This window comes from Scophthalmus maximus, chromosome 8, assembly GCF_022379125.1.
Source record: "Scophthalmus maximus strain ysfricsl-2021 chromosome 8, ASM2237912v1, whole genome shotgun sequence".
Lineage (NCBI taxonomy): Eukaryota > Metazoa > Chordata > Actinopteri > Pleuronectiformes > Scophthalmidae > Scophthalmus > Scophthalmus maximus.
Genome location: NC_061522.1, coordinates 22247066 through 22274596, shown reverse-complemented (window position 1 = coordinate 22274596; position 27531 = coordinate 22247066). Strand labels below are relative to the sequence as shown.

Genomic DNA, 27531 nt, shown 5'->3' with positions numbered 1-27531 from the left:
TTGACTCCTATTAAAATGATGATTGTATTGTGTGTGTTGCAGCTGGACTTGACCTTCCATCTGTTTGTGTGCGCACTGGCAGGAGCAGGAGCCGCTGTCATTGCCATGGTGAGAACCATTATTCTCACTTGTGAATAATCGTGGAGGCTGAAATAGGCCTCACTCTCAAGCCCACCTAGAGAGAGACAGAGAGGGAAAGGCTGAGTGAATCTACACTTGTGTGTCTGCAGTGATACAGACAATGAGTCACCGAGCTATTCAAATATGGGAGGTGTGGAGAGGATCAGTTCTCTCTACACTTTGTGCATTCAACATTCAATAACCAACCATTTTCTGTACCTGCTCTGACACAGGGGTTTGGAGTCTATCCCAAAAGCACACTCCGTCTTCCCCAAAGTTTTATTTCAGTAAAAAATGTTACACAAAACTGCAGCCTTTAAATATGAAACAACATCAACTGTTGTCAAATTTTAAAACATATACTGAAAGTGATAAATGAGAAAAACAATTATGTTTTGTGGTAGCTGGTATAGTAGGTTTTTTCCCCTAATTGTGTATGCCGTGTATGCTTTAGGCCGTTTACAGAACATGTGAATCAGTTTTTGAAGTAGACTTTGGCCTCTACAATGAGGAGTTGGAGTGTTTGGTGAGCATGTCAGTGGTGTCTTCATGAGGGGTTTGTCAAAGAGAAAGTCAGTATTCAGTATACGTTTGTTCAATAGTAATGTAATACAATACAGAATAACCTGTGCTATGTTTAGTCACGAGGGGGCACCAGAGTTCAGCAAGCTAACAGGGAGAGCAACTATCTATGGATATAGAATCTAAACAATAGATAATCTATATAGTCCAGCTGCTGTTGTTTCTGTTCTCTACCCGAAATCCTTAGTAATCATTTTCTGATGCTTGATCCAATGGTGGTTTTGAGAGTTTTAGTTGAAGAATACAGAAGCTCATGTATTTTATTTCAATTCAATTCTTATTTTAGCCTGCACACTGAGATTTGTGCCCACCTGGGGGCAACATCTGACAGGTATCACCACCTATAATGGCAGAAGAAACCATTTCCTATTTACACATCGAGCAGACACAGAGAAACATTATTGATCATTTATTTTACATCCAATATTCACCTTACTTTGTTTTAGTCTCCAATAACTCATGAAGGAATTATCTGACTCTTTAGCTGCAAAATTCACCAATGTGTTCAACCCTTTGTCATTGAATGTTTGATGATGTAGGGGGGTTTTAAGATCTTTTATCATTGAATGAGAGAGAACCAAAACAGGGACACCAATCTTCACAGACCTGCAGAGTCTCTTTTTACATACAAGTTATTTCATACATTGTAACTGTAAATATTGCAGCTATAGTACACCCCATAAAGTCAGTGGTGAAACAAAACGGCCTATGATCACCACTCTGCCACCTATTCTTATCTGCAATTAATTATATTATTATTTCTGTCCATGAGCTATTTTTATTATTTATTCATACCATATATAATTACACTTCCTAAATATTGAAATACCTTTTTATCTATATTCCATAGTATATACCATATATGCAATTCATATATTATCATCATTATCATATCATTATTACTTATATACTAAGATTGTCATCAATATTGTTATTTAATACTTAACTATTTTAGTATTTTATCATTATGCTATGATGATATATACTCTACTATGATAATATATTATTACAAATAATACACTGTTTTTATTTTTACTATTTTACTCTTGCACTTATAACACATTAATACTAAGTAGGATTCCACTGTGACTTTTTGAAACCTTGAGTTTAGCGTTTTGGCCAACACCATCTTTTGAAGCCAGATGTAACCATATTGTGAGGAGCAGGAGGGTTGGCCTGACTGAGAGCTCATCCACTGCACATCCACCTACACATGCAACCTTGCACCTATTGGATGGTATTAGCCGTCAATCACACTGTATCCCCAATGAATGAACATCATGCTGTTTGTTCAAGAAGATTTGAAACTAAAGATTGAACCATAAACTCCTCAGGAAAATAAATAAACGATATAAATCAAGTGGGATGTAGAATAATTTTCTTATAGACTTCTATAGGAACTGACTTCTTTTTACAATCAGTTGAGTCGCCCTCTGCTAGTCATCCAAGAGAATCCAGGTTTTAAGCACTTCCCTATTGGCTTCACTTTCCGGACTCAGTGACTACGTCCATGTCTTTTTATTTTTAAATGTGTTCCGATTTTTCCTCTCAGGTCCACTTCCTGATGGCTCTAGCTGCTAACTGGGGCTACCTGAAGGACGCCAGCCGGATGCAGAAGTACGAGGACATCAAGTCAAAGGAGGAACAGGAGCTGCATGACATCCACTCTACACGCTCCAAAGAACGCCTTAATGCCTACACATAAACACACAAACACACACACATACACACACACACACACACACACACACACACACACACCTGTCAGAGACACACAACAATAATGTGTGCACACACACCCTCTCACACAAAGACAAAGAGGGAATGATATGAGCCTAAATTAAGGGGAAATATACTTATACATAAGTGGGAAAACAAAGTTCGGCCAGACACGAGTAGGCAGAAATTAGCTGGGAAAAAAAGATGATAAACAAACACTATCATCATCCCCATGTCAGCAGTAGATCATTGGCTCAGGCACTTTTTACAAAGACTTTCATCAAGTGAGTTTTTTCCCACACATATTTTTAACCCTGACTTCAGCCTTAAAGTGACAGGAAGCTTTTATTGATCCCAAAAATAACAAGCAAAGAGCACATCACCAAGTGCTGGAAAGTGCGCACAAATAAAACTCATTGATTTAGGATATTTCCCCCCAAAAATCTGTCTGTATCAGCTTTAAGATTTCTAAATGTTAAGGCTTAAATTTAGGAGGGCGGACTTGGGCTCCTGAGAATTCCATCCCCTTTATCCTCAGCACCCAGAACTACAGTTGGTTATTGGCTAATGAGTGAATGTGCAACCTAAAAATCAGAAGTAAGCAAAAATAACCATGTAAACATTGTTGCAAAATATGTGTTTATATTGCAGTACATGTATAAATCAGCTTGAGAAGAACAAAAGTCGATATTACTGAAAGAAAAAAAGAAAAAATGAGGAGGAGGAGAACCCAAAGAAATGTTACACTTTGAATGTGGTCCCTGATGCATCTGATAAAATTAGTCTGTTTGGGCCAGCAGTTTTTGTTTCCCTCTTTGCTTGTGTCAGTGCTTTCAGCTCAGCACGCAAAGCTGTTAACATTACACACAAAGGCCAATCTATTTTATAATCTCAACTGCAATCTACAGCAGACATGTGGATGAGTCTGATGTCTGTGAGCTCATCATTTGATATGGGGGCTGCTCCCCCCAGCAGTCTCAATACCTGCAGTACACACAGTACACATGATTCATCCGCACATTCTCCCTCTCTCTCTCACACACACACATACAAACACACACACACACACAGACACGCACACACACTCATAGATGTGGCTGAATGGTCGGTGTTGTGCAGGTAGTGTTGTATGGTGGTGTCATGCTGTGTCGTGTCGTTTCACCACTTTATAATGACTAGGTATTGCAGAGAAAGATGCAGGTCCCAGAGGTAACTTGTACACCCGGGTACAGATGGGTAGCTTTGCTAACTTTTCCTTTCCCTCCCTCTCCCCACCCCCTCCATTTTTATCCGACCTTACCTCTCCTCTTTCTCCCGTTTATCACGTCTTCATCTTGTGCCCACTTTCATTAGTTGTTCCACATACACTGTGTAGACAGCATGTCACACACGTAGTTGATTAATTAAAAGAAATGTGTTTAAGCAGACTTTATTGTCAATTATAATAGTAATTAAACTATTTATTGACTAATAAAGTACAGATAAATTGATGTCATTAATAAATCCAAATTCTCTTCAAGTTGCTTTAGGCTTCTGTGATCAAAGTAAAAGTTCCAGGATTTCAAAGAGGCCATTTAGTATGGAAATGGGGCTTTGTGTCCTCCCCCACCATCCCCTATTTGTAAAAACGTGTTAATGTCTTTAGAAAACAGCACATCTTTACAGCACAAAGTCTTTTAAATGTGCCCTCTTCTCATCAGTCTGTTGAATGTCTTTTTTTTTCTCACTTTTTGGGTTTTGCTACATTATTGTGTGATTTGAGCATTGGGGGAGGTATTTAAATCTGTCACGTTTTTTGGGGATTGGGTTTATATCACTTCATCACATTTCCATGTGATGATTCTGTATGTCAGTGGTTCTGCACAAACAAATACACACAAACACACGTGTATACACCAGTCATCATGCAAGCTTCAACGTTTTTTGGTGTTTTATTTCATGTTCTTTCTATCACTAAGCCCTAATGTGACCAAATTGTTTTTGTCAGTTGACATTTTCAAACATCAATAATAACTAACACTGGTGGACTGGGTTACTGTGAATTAGGTGATGTCTTGGTTATGGCTAATGGACTTTGATATTTTCAGGAGTAGCTGTTTCTACTATCATGTGAAGGGTTCAGCTACAGGTGTTTGGAGTGGATGGGTGTGATGGTTATACACGTAATACTGTATACTGTATTACTTCTGGATCAGCAAACCTACGTTTGGTCTAGCTATTTTCACTAATCTGCACAGATTGGTAGAATGGATCTTAAAACAGAGTTTATTGTAACTGAGCTTTTGATTTTTGAATCCAGTTCTCAACTTAATAAGTTCGTAAAGTTGAATCATTAAGTTTTCAAGTTTTTTTTAGGGACCAATTAGACTTGTTGTATAACCTTTATTTATGATACCAAAAATGTATTTTTTTGTCTGCAAGGAAAGTGAGAAAATTGCTAATTGAACTTCCAGGGATGTTACATTTGTATTCTATGTTTAGTTGTGTTGAACCAGCCATCAGAACAACTGTATGTGATGTCCTGGTTGTAGCTGTAAAGGAAAGAGGTGAATCTCTATCTGCCAGTAGAGACGACTGAGAGAAGATTCATTTTGTCTGCAGAATGATTCCTTGGTGGATGATGAAGATGGTGATGATGGTGGTAGTGGTGATGATTAGTTTAATTTGATGAAACTACCAGCACACACACACACACACACACACACACACACACACACACAAAAATATACACACTCCACCACCACAACATCAGTCTGAGCCATAATTCTTTGCTCTTACTTTTCACCAATATCATTTCACTATTGTATTATCAACTTTTAATCAATTAAACTTTTAAAATGTGAAACCATTTAATTGCGGAGGGAAAAGAAATGTGTTCATTTTCTTTTTGTGTGCAGTATTTAGCACTGTACCTACATTAGCTCTGTATAAAGATATACATATATGTGATACAGTTGAAGTGAGTGGCCAGGAGAATGATCTCCTTCTGGTCACAGAGTCTGGAGGAGGTGGTTCAGTCTCAATGTCCTGAGCTTCTACTTCTTATGAAAGCTGCATTTACACGAATGTGAATGATGTGAGCTTTCTCTGCAACACAGCATGTGCGAGTAACTATTTCCACGGAAGAAAGATTGTATTAACGGAAGTAAAACATTAAAATATCTAACGCTAATAGTGTGTATTGACAAAAATGTAAATGTTAATATACGAGTAAAATGAACCATAACAAAACATCAGTATAGTCCTTAAAGAGGCAGAAATGTGTGCTTATTTCGTAGTACTGACCAATTGCATAATGAGCAGTATCATATAAAGCATATGATGAAATATGATGGTTGTCTGTTCAATACTGAAAAACCTGTAAGTTTTCTGAGAGACAGCCAGTCAAAAAAACATGCAGTAGCTATTTATTCCAGGATTATAACTGGTGCAAAGGAGTTCAAACATGTCATTGTGTTGTGTAAATGCAGCTGAATTTGACACAAAAAATAAAAGTAAAAGGTGTGTACCATCAATAGGGAGACTCCTCCAGACTCGCGGCCTGTTCAGGGGGGTCTTGGCTGCGTACAGTCAGTATTTTTAAGGGTCTAGTTTTACAGTCACAGTTTTTGTGTCATTTCATTGCCTGACAATTGATGTCATGTCAGTGTTTTTAACCTAAGATAAAAGAAAAGAAATGTTTTTTGTTTACTGATCATTGTGAGCTCTCTCTTATTCTTGGTGTGTAAGTGCATTGAGATCCCCACTGTGGGACCTGTGTATAGTCTTGCAGCATTGGTTATAACCTGAAGAAATAACAATGATGAAAATGAATGAATTCATAATAATGAAGATAATCTTATACTAGGTTAAAGGTTACATAAGTGAATCTAGTTGTTGTTTGTGGCATGGTTATGCATTCAATGGTCATAATTTTAATGATTAAAATAAAACAAAACAAAAAATAATCATTCTTTCCCACTCGCACTGTTCTGCAGATTTTGTTTTGTTACCCACTTTTCCGTGTGCAGTGTGCTTCCTCTTGCAAATGGTGTTACAAAGCTAGCTTGCTTGCTCAGTTGTTTTCCACCAGAGCAATATATTGTAGCACTGACAAAATTAAGACGTAAACGAAATTCTCTGATATGATCATGATGTTCTTTATTGTTTATATTAATAAAGCAGATTTGCAGATGTGGTGTAATGTATTGCTCTGGCCACCCATAATGCTGCACCCAACTCTGCTCACATCGTCATCCTCTCTCTGGGCATTTAGGCTACGGTCACACCACAACTGATTCATGTCCACTTCAGATTTTTGTGACCCTATTTGACTCATGTCTGATTTCCTGTGCTGACGTATGTGTAAAAAAGAGTCAATGATGCTTAAGTAACAGCTTTGTGTGACAAGAAACAAATGCAGTCAGCACTTCTCACACAGCCAGAACACCATATATAATTTACCCTAATGAGGCAAAAAAATAATCATTCAAGATACCTCCAAAGCAATCTCACTGCCTCACAATCAAATCTGAAAGCAAAAAAATGAGGTGTGAGTTTAGGCTGCAATGACCGCTACCATCTGCAAGGAAACTTATGCTTGCAGAGATAAGAAACTGGCAAAAAATAGAATATATTTACTTTGAGCAAAAAGTCTTGTAAGTTTGAGCAGAACACAGTCATCTTTAGCAGGTGGTGTCAATGTGGCCTAAATGATTCAAAATCACCAACAGCAAAGAGAAAATACTGCTGCTTTTTGGATCCAGGAAGAGAATATGAGCTGCTTCCTCCCCATTTGTTTAAGTCTCCTCATTTACTATGTTGCTCACGTTTCTTTGTAAAGATGAATATGTGTCGACACATATAATCACAAGTCCTTCTTGTCTACCCACTGACACCAGCTGAGCATGGACCCACTTTACCATTCCACATGTATTTGTGGAAGGATTCAGAAAAATGGCCATGTCAGTGAAATAAAGCCTGAACGTCACAAAATATGATTTCTAACTTTGTGTGTTTGCAGCTTCAAAAGCTCAGCTATGTATTACAGGAGGGAAAGTCAGATTGTCTGTGCCTGAACTACTGTAATTCAGCTCTTGCCCATCGTGAACTGAACCACAGGTCTAAAAGATGATCATCGTGTTTTCCAGGTCCAGATGCATGTCAGGTTGGACATTTGGGATGTACGGGTAGAGTTTTCTGTCTCTCCATAATTCTAGGCTTTTTTTTACTTCACTCTGGTTGCTTAGTGGCAGGCTTCATGTTATCCACTCCTCCTTTTTGTACATATCTGTGCAGACAGTGGCTTTTTTATTTGTAAAAACATAAACTTGCTTGCATATATAAATAAAACAAAATAATACACTTGTGTACTTGTTAATAAGGGAATATTGTGAGTTTTTTGTCTTCATTTCACATTACAGCACTTTTCTGATGGTCTAAAATGTTGTCTTTAAAGAAAATCTTCAACATTTAATAGATTCCTATTAATTTGGTAATGTTGTTATGACATATAATTAACATGATGAATTCTATCACACTGATGATAAAAATAGGAATATTGGAAATGCTTACACTTGGGGTTTCAACGACACTGAAAATGTACATGTATATGTGTACATTTATATAAATATATTCTTAAATATGACTATGTTCTACAAATCCCTCTATAGATGGAACTCCACCACTGCTGTTGGTCATCAGGTTTATATATGGAGTCTGATACAGCTCAAGCGCATGCTGTCATTAAAGCATAATGGGGACAAATCTATGAAATTCTGAAACTTCTATACATTTTTCGCGGTGAACATATCATTTGTAATTCTAAAAAATTGTATTACATTTGAAACAAATATAAAATATAAATATCCTGATTAGTGGTGTGGATGGACTTTTTCCCGACTAAATCAAGTGCCAGGTGTAATGGAAAAATTGATGCGGTTGAATCAGGAAGATGGAGACCGTAGATATCTTATGCAAAATATTTATTACAGGAGCTCAACATTTAAGTGGGTTTCTAGTTCGTACACAGATCAAAAAAGTGTCATTGCATGATGTCCCAAAAACCCTTCCTATCCCGGTCAACGTGATGTATTTAACTCCAATCGTCATTAAACAGATAGAAGGGAACCTCCTTAGAAAAGCTGTGTATGTCTGAGTATAATCTGTCATGACGTCCAGAGACAGTGACTGTCCTGACCTGCCAAAGATAAGATGACCTCACACAGTCTCTCACACAGGCGAGGAGAAAGTTCTATGACAGCAGGTATAAGGGAATTATTTTTCAACTCTCAATGTGTTGAACAATAAGCATCTTGCCTCAGGCGTTCACTCAGAAAATATTACATTGTCAGACATATGCCATACTCATACCAGTTCATTGAGAGAACTCACATCCTGTGAAAGACTGACTAAGTTAAGTAATACTTACCTTAGTTAATCCAACATGCATGATTACTTTTAAAATTAAAGCAAAGGCCTTTGGTCTGTAAGTATTTAATGCATATGGAATTTGTTTGAAATGCAGGGTAGATCCAAGATTGACATACAGTAACATCAACAGTACTTCTCTTTAACATACTTATGTGCTTAATTATAAAATGTTGTTTAACAATGACAAACAGGGTAACACCAGGGTCTAACACCAAACATATCACATCGACTTCATTCATGCAAAATGAGTCAACGACGATTATCAACAATCATCATCGACAATGATCAACACATGATTAAGTTGTATGGTTAGAATTGAAGTATACATCTGTATAATAAAAAATAAAACAAATCATAAGCTGCTGTTTTCAGAAAAACAAGAGACATTAAAAGTGACAATACCTATTCAGTTTCCTCTATTAACACAGAATATATGCATTATTAGGGCCCGAGCCATAGCATGTAAGGCTGGCAAGAGCCCTATTGAATCTGTAGGATTTTTTATTTCCCCTAATGAATCACTAATTAGAGGCGCTTAACATACTCAAAAATGTGTAAAAATTTGTACACACATCAGAACCAGAAAAAAATGTATATGTTAGGGGTTCCGGGCATTAACGGCGAATAACTGACTCAATACCGCCACCTACAAAATTGCAAAAAATGGCCATAAATCAAATAGTTTCGCCAAAATGTCCAAAAATCGGTCGGCACGTGTATCATGTCAGGACCTACAAAAAAATATTGCAGCTATGACCTCTGACTAACAGGAAGTCGGCCATTTTGGATTCCATTGCAAATTTTGCCAATTTTTGGAAATTTTAGCACATCATACTTTGTCGAACTCCTCCAAAGATTTCACAGTAAGTAACTTCAAATTTGGTGTCAATGGGATTAAAACATATCAAAATCCTGACATTTCGCAGGAGGGCCTGGACGTTATGGCTTGACGTACTTTGACCCTTCGCCGAACCCTCGCCAATCCTTCGCTGTAAAACAGGAAGTGGCTCGTAATCGCACATACATTGTCCGATCTGTCCCAAAACTCTCAAGCATGATAATAGTCCTGTCCTCAACAAATCTACATGTCAATATTGACCACACATCATAGCACCATCTGCTGCCAACAGGAAGTAGCATGTTCTACACTTTTGTGCCTGTCAGGTTCACCAGATCCACCTCAAATTTTGTCAGCTAGCTTAGGACACATTGATGATGTCATGTTCAGAAACTTATCTCCATGTATTAAAAGCTGTTCCCATGGCGACACTACAATCGCCACTAAAATACGAATATATGTTTAAGGGACTTTGAATGCTTAGAATCTCATGAAAATTAACAGACATGTTGAGAGTGGTGAATTCTCATATCTGAAATGTTTTTTTTTTCGTCTAATTGCGTCAAAATGGCTCCATAGCGCCCCCTACAAACATTCAAAGTCAATGCCCCTCACCTAAATTTGGTGAGCACGTGTATCATGTCCCGACCTACAAAAAAGCCTCAGGGAGCCATGACCTCAGACCAACAGGAAGGCTGCAAATTTGAATTTAGTGCATAAATTTGATGCTTTTTCTGAAATACGGTTGCCATGACAACGAATTACTGGAAGGATTTAGCATGCCTCGAATTTCACGGAATTTGACTGCCATGTCAACACTAGTAAATCCTTCGACATGCAATAGGTCTTAAGTGTAATTCTGTCAAAATGGCTTCTAAAGTGCACCCTACAAAATGTCCAACTCATTGCTCCCACCTTTAACTTTCATGTACGTGAGTAAAATTTGGCCGGCACATGTATCCAGTCGGGACCTCCAAAAAAGCCCCAGAGTACCATGACCTTTTTTTTTTTAATTAAGTGTGAAAATGGGGCATTTTCGGACATCATACTTTAACATACTCCTCCTAGAGGATTAATCATAGCGACTCCATATTTGGTCAGTGTCATCTACAGACCTTTGTGATGAAATTTTATCAAAATAATTTCTTTCACTAGAATGGCATGGGCATGGCCTCATCGCAAATATGGATGTTCCGCTCTAATGAGGTAGTGGACCATTCTTGAATTATGCGTGCATAATTAGTGCTTTTTGGGGCATTTTCGGACATCATACTATAACAATATCCTAATAGAGGATTAATCACAGTGACTCTATATTTGGTCAGTGTCATCTACTGACCTTTGTGATGAAAACATATCAAAATAATTTAATTCGCTGAAATAGCATGGCCGTGCCCTTGCTGCAAAGTGGAATGTTCCTCCACGGCGTTCCTCTGCCCTGCAGGTTTACCTGACATACATGTAACATAACAATGTTGATGCATTTTTAACAAAACCAAATGTAATCTAACATTATGTAACATAACATAATCATTTTATGATATTCTGCAAGTTGAATGACATTTCCAGCAAACATGCATCAAAAAATACTGTAAAAAAATACCATCAGTTTTTTAAAGGCCTGATAAATATATGTGCGTCAATATTCACTAAATATTTGTTAATGGAGACCTCCCACTCACACATTTTTTTTGAATCCTGCCTCTCCAGAAAACTTTGTGATAGTGAGTCCTGTTTTATCTGTATTTTTCAAAAGATGGTCACATATGAATGGACAAACAAATATTCTCCTGAAATAGCAAACATGTTTTCCATACATATAACAGAAAGTGCAATAATTCGAAATAACAGATAAAACATGGTGCCTTTCTGTATATTCTCCCAGTGTCCGTTTGGGTTCTGTCTGGGTTCTCCCACTTCCCCCCAGTCCAAAGACATGCAGATTGGGGTTAGCTTAATTGGAGACTCTAAATTGACCATAGGGCTGAATGTGAGTGTTGAGTGTTGAGTGTTGAGTGTTGGGCATTGATAATGGATAGATGGATAATAGATAAAAGAGATGTTAAACCACACATGGGTTTGTGGTTTTGAATTTTGATATAAAGTCACTAAATGATGCCCAGGTTTTCATAGATGACGTCATCAAGAGATTGATCCATATCTTTAGTTGTGGTTGTGATGCCAATATCAGAGGAAGAGGGAGCAGAGCTTTGGGTGGTGGTGTCAAAAGATGTCGAGGGATTAGATGATGGTGCTCTCTTGCAGACTTGAGCATAAAGGTGGGCAAATGGCTCTGGTTTGCTTTCATCTTTATGGGAAACCTTTCCCTGATCATTCAAAGGCTCAGTATAAATAGGTTCATCTGCAAAACACTTGCTCTGAGAGACAGCTTGTTTACTCTGGACTGGACTGACTCTGTCGTACACCTCTGAGTAGACTGAGTCTGGGTGTGGATGTGGGGTGCAGGAGGTAGGAAGAGGAGCAACAGTTTCTCTTGAACTGGGGAGTTTGAGTGGAAGAACGCTTGCAGGGTCCACATACAGAGCTGAGGACAGTTGCAGTTTTGGTATGGACTGGATGCATTCTGCTGGGTCAGCATAAACGGGGTCAGGTTGGTCACTCTGACGACCTACAGAGGGGCTGTCCTGTGTGGGGACCAATGGGAGAGGCATGAGGGTGATAGGAGCTGGCTGTGCTGATACACATTCTGCCTGAACAACCACTTCTGCTTGAATATGAGTGCTCTCTTCTGAAGCAGCACGTTTCCTCTCCTCTGTCCTTAGGTCCTTCCCCAGAATGGAAGTCATGTTTGTCATATTAGGTATTATGGGTAGAGGGGAATGAGCCTGTATATTGGTTACGATAACTTTCTCCCCCTCTTGGTTTTGGTTACCCGGAGTAATTGCTGAAGTCTTGCGTCTGATGGTGCTCTGAATCAGTGAGAATATTTTCTCAGCCTGCTGTGTCTCGAAGATGAACATCCCAGGACCAGAGTCACAGCGTCTGCCTGCTTCAATGGTTAGAGTCATCTGGTGGGAAAGGACAAAGAAGCACACAAACCATGTTCATATGATCATCAAAACTATGAAAACCAATACAGTGCAATAATCTTGTAATGATTCCCTTCTTTTAGAAACTTCAGTTTTAATTGATGAAGTATGAACAGTTGATGGAGAAGTTAAGATTGTTTGATATATGATACCTTATCTTTTCCATATCGTCTCAGCAGTTCATATGGCCATTCCCTGACAACCCTCTTCTTCTGCGTCTCTCTCAGCTGCAGTGCCGCTCGTCCCACCTGCAGCCAGTGGGACCCCTGGAGACCACAACGTGTTGCTGCATCTGTGCTCTGAACCACAACCCAGAACTCTGAGACTGAAAAGGAGGAGAATATTCTCTGTTTTCACTATGCAAAGAAAATTAACTCATATTTTGATGGTGTGGAACAGTTTTGGTCCCATTTACATACTCGTAAATAAGTGATAACATAATTTTGCAAAAGGATCCTTGAAAAACAAGAAAAAAAAATAGGTGTTAAGACAGGAAGACTGCACAGCTATTTACCTATCACAAGTTTCAATAATAATCCCTCAACAACAAAAGAAATAGGATGAAAGATAGGTGCTACATTATCAGAAGGCAGTTGGAAGAAGGAAGGTTGCCTGAATAATGACAACACAGAAAGTAAAGAAAAATAGTTTGCAAAAAAGAGGATTTACCTTCACCTGCTGAAGCATATATCTGGTTCTCCTCCATATGAGGCTCATTTGAGCCTGAGCCACCTCCTCCCTGAGAGAGAAAATAATGCATGTGGATCAGGCATTGTATACACACTGATTTACGTTCATAATACTATAATATGGAGGACAATAAGTGTCACCGAAATTGCATTCCGTTAATTACCAAATTATTGTATAATATGCATAAATGCATACAAGTTCCTTCACCCCTCCATTATCAACATCAGCCAGGTCAGAGAAACGAAGACTGATCTCAGGTCAGTGCACCTCTGCCAATCAACTTTCAAAGTACTACAGTGTACATGATTCATGTAATTTCTGTTTCCTCTCACCTGAAACGTGCTGTTACACAGTTTTTCGACCCAGTCCACACAGTCATCCTTTAGTGCAGCAAACACCAATGTTCGTTCCTGTGTCTCCACACAAAATGCAGACATGTTCTCCTGCAAGCAGCACAAATGGCATCTTGTAGTATTTATCAACCCTAAATAACATATGGACCAATTATACAATAAAGAAGTTTATGACCACACCATGGGACAGGCCTCAGCGTTTGGAGGGAGTCTGAGGACGCGGATGAGCTCGGACAGTCGGACCACCTTCAGCTTTCTGTCCCCGAGAGGCGGGTGATGTCTCCTGACTGCGCTGCCATGATCGCCTTCTGCACCACCTCCTGGAGGACAAGTGACAGACACATAGAGACAGGCCTGCCAGGTTCAACTACAAACCCCTCAGGTTCAACCGCCTCTGGATCATATATACTCTCAAAAACATGGGGCACATTAGCCCCACCTTCAACAGCTATTTAGCAGATTTGCCTAAAGAAAGTCATATTTTGCATTATGACAACCTAATTTCTTGCAGAGAAGGTATCCTGTAAGATTACACAAACCCTTAAGGGAGGACAAACTGCAGGAGGCAACAGGCTCTCCTGAATGCTGACTAGCCACAGGTGAAAGGTGTAAGTAGGAAGCATGAGTAGTATTTCAACTGAATTAGAAATGGAGCCGGAAGCTTTCAAAGAAATTCAGATTTAATGTTTTACACCAAGAAAAGCAGTCATACTGTTTGTGTCAGTGGACGCCATAAGGGAAATGTTTCCGGTAAAATAACCATAACCTGATAAAACCTGGATAACATTATAAATACTGAAGACAGATAATGTATCAATTAACTGCATTTTGCAGATTGGTATATAGACTTAATCTTTCTTATTTGAATATTTAAGAATTGCTTTAGGCTGATGTGTCTCACAGACTTATTTAGCCTGTGTATGTGGAAGCATTGCAGGAGTTTACATCCCAACCAGCCTATGACCATGTTTCGTGCACAACAGATTCGCTGTTGCAGTGTACAGTAGCTGCATGGAAACTTACTTTCTAGGACACAGGGTTGGAGATGTAGCACATTCATAGTTTGATCACAGCTTTCTGAATAAATAGTGTAATGATTCACTGCACACATGCAAAAAAATCATGTCAGTGCGGTGTGTTCAGTATTTTTCACATCAATAATTTTTCGAAGCACCTGACATCAGTGACTTTGCCCTTACAATCATCTGCCATGTTATTTATTGTTTGTATGGTTCGTTAAAGCTCTGAAACAAGAGAGAATCGTCAGTGGGACCAGAGGCAAAAACACTCACTGCACCTGAAGTGCACATTTTGAGTACATTGTCATTTCTTTATTTCAAACTGCTCATTCACTGCTAAATGCATTTGTCATCACAGGAGCCAAAGTAAGGACAAATTTATTATGTACTCAGCAAACACAGCAAAAACACTTTGTTGAACTTTGGACTCTGGATACACAAGTAGCATATACTCTCACAAAACACACACAAGCACGCACGTGAACACACACATGAATACGATTTTAATACTGCTGGCTTCATACAAATAGACTGTACATCACCCTAGCCGAACCAACACAGCAGTTCATGGTGATAGGAGTGTGTACTCTCAAAAGCATGTCAGCTCTTGTTGAGTTATGTGTTGAATGCCATCTAAGTATGACCTGCTTTTTCCTCTCTAAAAAGTCCAGTGTGTAGGATCTAGAGGATGTATCTGCAGAAATGAAATATGTTATTCGTAATGATGTTACCTAGGAATGTAACAAGTCAGTGATAGGAATCAGAAATCGTTTTAAATGCAAGAGATGAAACTATATTGATTTGGTTCCCCAACAATTGTGGCTTCCACTCAAAACAAACAAATCGGTACTTAGGACCCATCACCAAGTTGATTGTCGTTCAGATGTGACCAGTCCAACCAAAAAGTGACCTTCTTATGTCCAATTTGAATATTTAGTCAGAACTCCAAAGGTAAAATTGTCTCCCCCCTTAAATCAAATTTAAGGGGGGGATTTGGCCTCAAATCAAATTTTTGACCCATCTATGGATAAGTAGTCAGCCACTTGCTTTTTGTGGTTGTAAGAATGAAGGGTAAGAACTGGTAGTGAGGGGACAGCCATGGAGAGAGACACACTAACAGGATATTTTTCGTAATAACCTGCAACTAACCTAAACTAATAGTAGTAGTACCACCGGAATAAAGTGATCCTCCAAATTGTGTAATTCAAACAGTGGCATTTATACAGATTTCCTGGGCAATGATTGATTACTATCAACATTTTCAACAAGTCCTCCAACTCATGATAAACTATGTCGTATGCTCTCTAATAGCATACGACATAGGTTACCAACGAAGGTTACCAACGACCTTCTCATGGCCTCAGACAGTGGATATGTTTCTATTCTCGTCCTTTTAGATCTTAGTGCTGCATTTGATACCATCGATCACAAAATTCTGTTACAGAGACTAGAACACATTGGGATTAAAGGAACAGCACTAGAATGGTTTAAGTCCTACTTATCTGATAGATTTCAGTTTGTTAACGTTAATAACAAATCTTCCATTCATACAAAAGTGAGACATGGAGTACCACAAGGTTCTCTACTGGGACCGATACTTTTCACTTTATATATGCTTCCTTTAGGCAATATTATAAGAAAACGCCACATCAATTTCCATTGCTACGCTGATGATACCCAGCTGTATTTATCTATAAAGCCAGATGAAACTAATCTGGTAGACAAACTTCAGGATTGTCTGAAAGACATAAAGGCCTGGATGACTTAGACTTTTTTACTTCTAAATTCAGAAAAAACTGAGGTCATTATACTCGGCCCTAAGCACCTCAGAGAAACATTATCTCATCATATAGTTACCTTGGATGGCATTACCTTGGCCTCCAGCTCTACTGTGAGAAACCTTGGAGTTACCTTTGACCAGGACATGACCTTTGACTCACACATAAAACAAGTCTCTAGGACAGCCTTCTTTCACCTGCGCAATATCAAGAACATTAGAAACATCCTATCTCAAAAGGATGCTGAAAAACTAGTCCATGCATTTGTTACTTCTAGACTGGACTACTGTAATTCATTACTGCTAGGATGCCCCAATAAGTCTGTGAAAAGCCTCCAGCTAATCCAAAATGCCGCAGCACGAGTTCTGACAGGAACTAGAAAAAGAGATCATATTTCTCCAGTGTTAGAATCTCTGCATTGGCTTCCTGCAAAATTCAGAATAGAATTCAAAATACTGCTCCTAACCTACAAAGCCCTTAATAATCAAGCTCCATCATATCTTACAGAGCTCATAGTTTCATATTATCCCAATAGATCACTTCGCTCTGTAAATGCAGGATTACTTGTGGTTCCCAGAGTCTGTAAAAGTAGAATGGGAGGCAGAGCCTTCAGCCACCAGGCTCCTCTCCTCTGGAACCAGCTCCCAGTTTGTGTCAGGGAGGCAGATACCCTGTCTACATTTAAAGTTAAACTTAAAGCCTTCCTCTTTGATAAAGCTTATAGTTAGAACTGCTCAGGTGTTTAATAAACCATTTCCTTATGCTGTTATAGGCCTAGACTGCTGGGGGAACTTCTATCATGAGCATCTTTCTCCCTCTCCCGTTCTCTCCTTCTCCCTCTCTCTCTCTCTCTCTTTATATCTCTCTCCTTCTCCCACTTTTTTCGATCTCTCTCTCTCTGCCCCCATGTATCTACATTACATGTCACTAACTCTGTTTTCTCTCTCCCCTAGTAGATCTGACCCCAGAGCTGCAGGATCCAAACCCGTCATTATTATTATTACTAGTATTATTATTAATAACATCATTGTATTTATAAGTATCAGTTTTCACTAATTATAAGTATCAGTCTGGTAGAAATTAAAGCAACTGTTATACTACCCCCCTATCCCCCGATATGTTTACAGTAAGTGTCACTAACCCTGTTTGTGTTTTCTATCTCTCCTAGTGTATCTCTGACCCCAGAGCTGCAGGACCCAAATCCGTCATTATTATTGTTATTATTAATATTTACATTTATATCATCACTAATAATAACAACAACGTAATTGTATTTTTTAATTATAAGTATCAGTCTGGTAGAGATTACAGCGGCGGTTGTACAACTGTCCTCTCTCTCTCTTCTCTCCTACTGTCTCTCCTCCCACCCTCTTTCTGCCCACCTCTCCTCTCTTCTTCATTTCTCTCCTCACCCCAACCGGTCAAGACAGATGACCGCCCACAACTGAGTCTGGTTCTGTCAGAGATTTCTTCCTGTTAAAAGGGAGTTTTTTCTCTCCACCATCGCCAAGTCCTTTGCTCATTGTGGGATTTGTTGGGTTTTCCCTGTAATATTGTAATATTGACCTCACTATGTAAAGTGCCTTGAGACAATGTATGTTGTGATACGGCGCTTTACAAATAAAATTGAATTGAATTGAATTGAATATGACCAAATTGACCGACGACCTAAATTAGCACCTCTACTGGTGACAGGGGATACGCCACAGATATTTTTCGCCTCAGAGCATTGTGGGGTATTATTTGATTTACCTACGCATTGTTGAGGAGCTTAAAGGTAAGGGTTAGGTTTATTGTTAGGGTGGTAGGTTATGGTTACTGTCAAAGTTACATGGCAGTGAATCAGCATATTAACATTACAGAATATAAACAAATCAAATTAAATTCGTAAACTTGACTGACACCAGGTTTATGGTTGTCTACCGCCGGCTGTGTACATAACGATCACTAGAGGTCTGGTCTTTAGATGTGCAGGTTAACCCTAGGTTCAGATAATGGCTACAATTCCAGCTTGTTTAAAGGGGTTCTCCATCAATACAGGCATGCACAAAGTTGGGGACATAAAAAGAGATAAATCAGTGTAGCAAAGGGACGGGTTATATTGGCCTTTAGTAAGTAGCATGGGTTGAGCTCCAAAAATACTTGAACCAGCATTTCCTACCATGCATCTTTCATTAGATGTTCCCATCCATTAGCTACACGCTTTATCCATTTAAGGGTTCGGGGGGGCTGAAGCCAATCCCAGCTAACATTGCGCGAGAGGTGGGGTACACCCCATACAGATACGAACAACCATTCACTCTGACATTCACATCTACAGTCAATTTAGTGTCACCAGTTAACCTAACCCCAATCTGCATGTCTTTGGACTGTGGGAGGAAGCCGGAGAACCCAGAGAGAAACCACGCATACACGGGGAGAACATGCAAACTCCACACAGAAAGGCTATGGTTGGTTTGAACTGGGATTTGAACCCAGGACCTTCTAGCTGTGAGGTGACAGTGCTAACCACTACATCACCGTGGATTATTAGATGTTCCCCTGCTTGATAAAAGCACAATAGGGGAAGTTCACTCTCCCAGTATGTGACGAAGGCTTTCTGTTAAAACATCTGTTTATTGCCCCACTAGACTGGTCACCGTGTTCTCACATCTCTGTACACTTTATAGCCAATACTATCAATATAAGGTCAACCTTACAATGAAGTGTAACATTGATTCAACATCATACCAGGACAAATAAATGGTAAATACAGTGTATTTATATAGAGCTTCTCTAGTCTTATCGACCACCAAAATTGCCTTACAGAACAAGTTATATTCACCTACACTGCCACACATAATCACTCATACACTGCCGGCAGAGTCGTCACGGTCAATTTAGGTTTAAGTGTATTGCCCAAGGACACCTCCTGAGCCACAGCTTGTAAGATTGTAGACAATGTAAGATTCCTGTACCTCCCAAATGCTGAATCTCCAGTCGACCCACTCCACTGCTGGTTGGGGGCAGCAGAGACAGCAAAACTGGCTTCCATTTCTGAGAAGAGAGATATAGAAGGTTAATAACATTAATTTGGAATTAATGCTACACAACCTGGGAGATAAATTCCTTTGCATAACTTTGCAGCATGTACTGTAGATACATCACATATGGTAGTCCCACATACTTTTCTTCACCTCCCCTACATTACACCCTCCTTCCACTACCACACACCTGCAATATAATGAAACTTAAACTTTACTTTAGGGAAAGAAGAAAGAAAGAAGGGGAAGAAAGCAAGAAGTTTTCAGCCCTTATTTCAAAATAAAAGCAAGGCAACTACGCAAGTGTTTGTAAGTTTAACACTGCTGTTAATTAACAAATGTTAAATGATGATAATCAGATTTTATAACACATAGGAAATGACTTATACCATTGCTTTTTTATGGACGCTTTGTATCTCAAACATTACTGTAAAAAATGAAGGTTCAAGTTCAGAGATTCAATCAAATATCCACTGTATTGCAGAGCTCTGCCTCACTGCATGGGTGCGTGCTACCTGTCAGTACTGCACAGGAATGTGTGAGATGGAAAACTGTTGTGTTTCAACATGTTCATTTGGATTCTTGCTCTGATGGCTTATTTGTGCAGAACATAGAATGGTTGAGAGTTTCTTTTGCTCACAGCTCATGTCTTATTCCCCTCAGCAAACTTTGGAATCTGAATAAAACTGGCTATGAAATGTCACCTGCATAAAGCACATAACCATGTAGTATTATAAGCTAGTAGGACAGCTGTATCTCTCTTACTGTTTATGTAGTGTCAGTTTTTCGAATGTATTCCTATAAGGATGATGTAATTGTTTGTCTTAATGTAATCCATACACAAAGTAATTACTAAGACATGTCAGAAAACACGGTAAATGAGTGACCTCAAATCACATCTTTGGAAAGGGCTCACTATAACACCTCACAACAAAGACAGGAGAATATATGACAACATGTCTGTACTCACTTTGCCAGTTTTGTGTGGTTGGAGGTAAACCTTCCCTGTTTTGGTGTATGAGTCCATCTGGTAAGCTAGTACCCTTCAGTAATGCTCTGGATTAGGAAATATACATAAGCTTCTTTCTTTTTTTCCTTTGGGCTGGGTCACGCCCACTGAGACATTTTTGAAATATGAGCCTTACCTGAGCTGCATGATCATACGTAGGTTGAGTCATGATTGCAAAAGAGAAGAGGACAGAGTTCAGGACTTATTAAATGTTTACATGTATATTTATTTGCACACATTTATACATACATTGATATACATATAATTATTTTAAAAAGACTTCAACTGTTGCAGTTAGATAATTTATTCATAGAAATTCAATAATGATCAGCTAACAGCCTGAGTTTAAAATATTGACACATACAGAAAATATATATTATAATGAACCTTGATGAGGTTCAGCCTTGCAAACGAGACTCTGAGGTTCGCTGAGTTCAAACAGCTGATCTGTAGGAGAGTGGGTCAGGCAGGTAAGGAGCCGGTCAGGGGTGAAATCAAGTAGATGAACCATGGAGCACAGATTGTGATTACCAATAGAAAGTAACAAGGCATGCCACTCATTAAATAAGTAAAGACGGGCATGGTCACAGGGTTTTCACACAGTGTGACCAAAACAATCTGGATGGAACTGCAAGAGGTGAGTGTCTGATGATCTGATGGAGGAGAACTGATGGTAGATCACACAGTGAAAAGTGGATGTTAAATGGACTGTATTTCCAAAAGGACACATGTCCTGACTGTTATTACAGCAGCTCTCTTTTTCTCTTTTTTACAGCTTAACAAACCCTGAAGGTTAAGAAAGCAACTCACTACTCTTAAATTCAAAACTGGTCATGCTGCAGTAATGTGTGCAATCTGTCCACCTGAGCCACCAATCACTGCTACAAATGTCCCTGGTTATATTTCAATTGAATTCAATTGTATTTGTATAGCGCCATATCACAACATACATTGTCTCAAGGCATTTTACATAGTGAGGTCAATATTACAATATCACATGGAAAACCCAACAGATCCCACAATGAGCAAAGCACTTGGCGACGGTGGAGAGAAAAAACTCCCTTTTAACAGGAAGAAATCTCTGACAGAACCAGACTCAGTTGTGGGCGGTCATCTGTCTCGACCGGTTGGGGTGAGGAGAGAAATGGGGAAGATGTCAGAAGGGAGAGCAGGAAGCAGGGCCCAAATGCAGGATGTGGCAAAAAAGGATATTTAATAATAAAAGAAAACAGACTTACAAGGTCGAAAACCAAGACAAAGTCCAACTAAGGGTGTCCACGAGATGTAGCAAGGTAAAACTGAAACACAGGAGCCAGGGGAGAAATCACAAGAACAGAATCTCTGGAACAGACTGGGGACAAACACTAGGAACATACCAGGAAGTTGACCAGGGAAAACAACAGAGAAAACAACAGACTATCTGACACGGACAAAGGGAGGCACAGAGAATAAATACACACACGGTGGGCAGGGGCAATTGAACATAGGTGAGACACATTAGGAACAGGTGCAGACAATCACAGGGGCAGGAGACACACGAAAAACAAAGTGAACAGACACGAGCCAGGAAAACAGGAAGTACAAAAACTAATTCAAAATAAAACAGGAAATACAAAACACGAGATCATGACAGAAGAGAGGAGAGGTGGGCAGAAAGAGGGTGAGAGGAGAGACAGTAGGATAGAAGAGAGAGAGAGAGAGGACATTTGTACAACTGTCGCTTTAGTCTCTACCAGACTCACACCAGACTCATAATTAAAAAGCGTCCAGGGGTTATTATTAGTGATGATGATGATAATAATAATAGTAATAACAATAATAATAATAATAATGATGGGTTTGGGTCCTGCAGCTCAGAGATACACTAAGAGAGATAGAAAACACTAACAGGGTTAGTGACATGTAATGTAAACATATGGGGGGGGGGGGGGGGATTTGTATAACAGTTGCTTTAATCTCCACCAGACTGATACTTATAATTAGGCAAAACAGACACTTATAAATGCAATGATTTTATTATTAATAATAATAATAATAATAATAATAATAATAATAATAATAATAATAATGAAGGGTTTGGATCCTGCAGCTCTGGGGTCAGAGATCTACTAGGAGAGAGAGAAAACAGAGTTAGTGACATGTAATATAAATACATGGGGAGAGAGGGAGAGACAGAGAGAGAGAGAAAAAGAGGGAGAAGGAGAGAGTTGGAGAGGGAGAGAGATGCTCATGGTATAAGTTCCCCCAGCAGTCTAGGCCTATAGCAGCTTAAAAAAGAAATGATTTATTAAACACCTGAGCAGCTCTAACTATAAGCTTTATCAAAGAGGAAGGTTTTAAGTTTAACTTTAAATGAAGAGAGGGTATCTGCGTCCCTGACACAAACTGGGAGCTGGTTCCAGAGGAGAGGAGCCCGTCGGCTGAAGGCTCTGCCTCCCATTCTACTTTTACAGACTCTGGGAACCACAAGTAGTCCTGCATTTACAGAGCGAAGTGATCTATTGGGAAAATATGAAACTATGAGCTCTGTAAGATATGATGGAACTTGATTATTAAGGGTTTTGTAGGTTAGGAGCAGTATTTTGAATTCTATTCTGAATTTTACAGGAAGCCAATGCAGAGATTCTAACACTGGAGAAATATGATCTCTTTTTCTAGTTCCTGTCAGAACTCGTGCTGCGGCATTTTGAATTAACTGGAGGCTTTTCACAGTCTTATTGGGGCATCCTAGCAGTAATGAATTACAGTAGTCCAGTCTAGAAGTAACAAATGCATGGACTAGTTTTTCAGCATCCTTTTGAGATAGGATGTTTCTAATATTCTTGATATTGCGCAGGTGAAAGCAGGCTGTCCTAGAGACTAGTTTTATGTGTGAGTCAAAGGACATGTCCTGTTCAAAGGTAACTCCAAGGTTTCTCACAGTAGAGCTGGAGGCCAAGGTAATGCCATCCAAGGTAACTATATGATGAGATAATGTTTCTCTGAGGTGCTTAGGGCCGAGTATAATGACCTCAGTTTTTTCTGAATTTAGAAGTAAAAAATTATAAGTCATCCAGGCCTTTATATCTTTAAGACAGTCCTGAAGTTTGTCTACCAGATTAGTTTCACCTGGTTTTATAGATAAATACAGCAGGGTATCATCAGTGTAGCAATGGAAATTGATGTGGTGTTTTCTTATAATATTGCCTAAAGGAAGCATATATAAGTGAAAAGTATCGGTCCCAGTACAGAACCTTGTGGTACTCCATGTCTCACTTTTGTATGAATGGAAGATTTGTTATTAACATTAACAAACTGAAATCTATCAGATAAGTAGGACTTATTGGGGCATCCTAGCAGTAATGAATTACAATAGTCTAGTCTACAGGTGACAAATGCATGGACTAGTTTTTCAGCATCCTTTTGAGATAGGATGTTTCTATCTCTTGCAACAGAAAAATAATCAGTGACTGTTATAACTGTCTTGCAGTGTTTACTTTAATTTGCCATTATGCCGCCTTTCAACAGGTCCTTGTCACATTTATTTAACTATTCCCCTTCCACATTTGTCTTTGTGACAGTAAGAGCAAGCCTTCCCATAAAGTTACTGAGAGACTCTCAATCTCCCACTTCAGATACTTCTGTTAGTACACAGTTGAATACTGTTAACTGTGTAGCGTATCACAGGGCCCATGTGCAGTTACAATGACGATTTGAACACAATTGTTGCCAGACAAAAAATATGCTCACTACTTTTCCCACAACTTAAAAATGTACGTTTTTACTTTCTTGTCATTGGCCCCTGTTTCATATCACATGGAAATTATACCACCATGGAAGGCAAAAACCGTCTCAGTGTGGACGGGCAAAGATGGAAGGAAACATATATGTATACCATTACCACAGATAATGACACTTCACCTTGATACTTTGGACCAGTAGCGGCTCGTTGATAAGGGGCGCAGGGGCATCGCCCCCATCAAAATTCCAGAAAAATGAATGTTTACTTAAACATCAAAATAATCATGAAATTTAAATTATTTTTTACTCATACGATGTGCCAGCTGGTAGTAAGCGCTTGTGTATGTATATCCTTCAACATCAGTCAAGTATGTGACCTGAGGCTGGTCTCTTATTGGTTTCTTCAAGATTGTCTTCCGGGCGCAGCTCACTGCATCCCTGGCCAATCAGAATTGGATAAATGTTATTTTATCCAGTGGTACGACAGCGTGTCAGGGGTCCTGCCATAAGGAAATGGCCTTGGATGTAAACAAGCCGGAGTTTGACACAATTAGCTCTAAGTTCAGCTTGTGCCCAGTGAAACAAGGAGGCAACAGCTCGAACATGGAGACGTTTCTCGTATATATCGTATATATTCTCATGTATCATCGGTAAACGGGCGCAAAGTAACTGACACCCCATTATACCAGAGCTGGCTGGTGTGTCGATCCATTCTGCCTGGGCACAGCCGGGCACAGACTCAGTGCTGTCGTACAACAACTACCCAGTGTCTCCAAACGGTGCAACTCCAGGAACAACACGGCATCCAAACATTGAATTAAAGTAGGCTAGTTTTTAAATTGAATTATTTTGTGCTGAATATATATTGAGTCATTGCTTCAATTATTGCTGCAATTTCCCATTGTGATATAAAGCCCAGACTGTTGTTACTAGTTTGAGTTATCTTTATTAAAATTACATCATTATTAACTGCCGATACTTTGAAATCTTTAACTTAAATTTTTAACTTTTACTTCAATTTTAATAATAATAATAACAAAACTTTAATCAAAGAGTCATTGAGAAATTTTCTGGCCAGAAGGAAAGGGGAGCAAAATTTATGTTTGAGTCAACATTAATTTTGTTAGTGGGTGGGATGATATAGTGAAAAAAACTCTATCATTTTATGTTTGTAACTTTAATTTTGAATGGTATTGTAAAGAAGGTTCTGAGTTCAAAGGCTTCTCGGAACACATGATAGCTGTCTTCCCTTCTGTATATTTACTTTCACAAATCGTACCCTGAACAGCACTATAGTAAAATGAATGAAGACAAATTTATTATTGCAATTATTTTGATCATGTCATTAAAGGGCCCATATTATGCTCCAGGCACCTTTTCAGCCTGCCTCCACGTATATTTTGTTATCTGGGGTGTCTGCCAGCCCACAGAGAATGAAAAGAAAACAATGAGTCGTTGATTCGTGGTTTGGGTTGGCCGTGCAGACAGTCTGTAAACGAGCCATTCATAGCCCGGGTGTCAAGTGGCGTAAGTTGACTCCTGCTACTGGGGCAACCACGGCCCCAACCTGAGCAGCACCTCCCCCCTTGAAGTGCGGAAAAACAGATCGCATCTACGCCATAATTTTCTCCCCGCAAGCGAACGACGACCGTGGGCATGGCCAAGCTAGACTCGTGGCTGGCGTAGCTAGACTCGCGGCTTCCGGCCGGCCGCGAGACGCGAGCTCCGCTGGCCGGGATATCGTTAACGTTGTATCGCCCAGCCCCTTGAGCTCTGTGTGTAATTATGTAGAACGTGTTCGCTGTGCCTCCCGGGTCTCTACGTCGTGTTTGTGCCTTGTCACGTGCGACTGTTGTTATGGCAGGGCAACGCTGTAGTTGTGCAGCAGACCCGGGCCGGAGCGAGGCGGAGCTTTGAGGAACACGAAGGGAGGGGGCCGAGGAGTGAGCAGGAAAGCGCTGGAATCGACCATAGTCTCACAGGACTGTTTATACAGAAAGAGGAGGGTGCTGTGTGGCTTGATCCTTGAGGTGTTTTGACATGGAATGGCAAAGACATGTAGTGCACACACCTGAAAACCAATGTAACTTGTGTAAAAGGGGGCATAATATGGGCCCTTTAAACCCAATCAACATCCAAATTCACACCCATTAGTCCCTTTTTAAATTGCACAAGAACTGGTTACAAAGTCATATCATAACAAACGATTTGCCAATTTTAATGGTGCTACGTGCCAATCTGCACAGTTAGTGGTGGTCGGGCCTATTTGGGGGGAAAGTCCAGGGCTGTTTTTTAGTCCTAGTCCGTCCCCGACTGCGAACAAGAAACAACAATATGAAAAGTAAGAGAAGGCGAGCTGAGGGTTATGTATATTGTGTTTGTTACAATCAATTAGTAAAAATTACCCCAAAAAATAGTACAAGTTTAGGATGAGCGTTTTTTCTACCATCTAAAACTTTCCTCAAAGATGAGACTCGGGAAAACTAGGGCTACAGAAGAATTTCATTTTGTGGCATGATTAAATTCATAAAGCAACAAGCAAACTAAGCAAGAAGCACTACAAAAATGGCATCCTTAGTGTGCTATTTCTCTTAGACATTCACAGCTTTTGGGGCTAAGTTAGATGGAGACTCTAAAATGACCATAGGTGTAAATGTGAGAGTATATGGTTGTTTGTGTCTGTATGTTGACCCTGTGATACTCTGGCAACCTGTCCAGGGTAAACCCGCCTCTCGCCCTTAGTGTGCTATTTCACTTAGACATTCATAGCTTTTGAGGCTAGGTTAGATGGAGACTCTAAAATGACCATAGGTGTACATGTGAGAGTATATGGTTGTTTGTGTCTGTACGTTGACCCTGTGATGCTCTGGCAACCTGTCCAGGGTGAACCCGCCTCTCGCCCAATGTCGGCAGGGATTGGCTCGAGCCCCATTGTGACCCTTAAAGGATAATTGAGGGATAGATGGATTCACAATTTTTTGATTACTTTGAGGCAAGCACAACAAATTGAAAGCAATGAATGTCAATAAAATGGACGTCCTCGTGCTGGAAAAAAATAAGTCCAAATTATTTCGGATATAATGTAGGCACTGCCATCTTGTGGTGGTGACGTCATTTGTTAAGCAACAATGGCAAAGAGAGAGAGAGTGAAGTGTATGAGGGGCCGTTAGGGACATATTCCAGAATTACCTCTCACACACACAACTGAAATGCTCTCAC

General features: G+C 39.5%; 2 protein-coding genes across 2 annotated transcripts in view; one reads left to right on the top strand and one right to left on the bottom strand.

Annotated features, from left to right (window-relative positions):
* Positions 1–7788, top strand: part of gpm6ab (glycoprotein M6Ab) — a 29143-nt gene extending 21355 nt beyond the window's left edge. Inside the window, exons 6-7 of the mRNA XM_035638268.2 lie at positions 43–108; positions 2255–7788. Coding sequence (XP_035494161.1) covers positions 43–108; positions 2255–2407 — 219 coding nt within the window. The 3' untranslated portion in view covers positions 2408–7788. The remainder of the gene's footprint in view (positions 1–42; positions 109–2254) is intronic.
* A 581-nt stretch (positions 7789–8369) lies between these two features.
* On the bottom strand, positions 8370–20682 carry dok1a (docking protein 1a). The gene is made up of 7 exons (XM_035638241.2): positions 20554–20682; positions 19518–19596; positions 13944–14083; positions 13743–13853; positions 13390–13459; positions 12873–13045; positions 8370–12699 (listed from the first exon to the last, which is right to left on the bottom strand). The coding sequence occupies exons 1-7, from the start codon at positions 20608–20610 to the stop codon at positions 11779–11781; spliced, it is 1551 nt and encodes a 516-aa protein (XP_035494134.1). The 5' UTR covers positions 20611–20682; the 3' UTR covers positions 8370–11778.
* Between the last annotated feature and the right edge of the window lie 6849 nt (positions 20683–27531).

Excerpts from the sequence above, each read along its gene's own strand:
- dok1a (XM_035638241.2), bottom strand. The coding sequence starts at position 20,610 with ATGGACTCATACACCAAAACAGGGAAGGTTTACCTCCAACCACACAAA. Across the intron at positions 14,084-19,517 it reads GGAGATTCAGCATTTGGGAG|GAGGTGGTGCAGAAGGCGAT; the intron begins GTACAGGAATCT and ends CTTGTCCTCCAG. Across the intron at positions 13,046-13,389 it reads ATATGCTTCAGCAGGTGAAG|TCTCAGAGTTCTGGGTTGTG; the intron begins GTAAATCCTCTT and ends CCTCCTTTTCAG.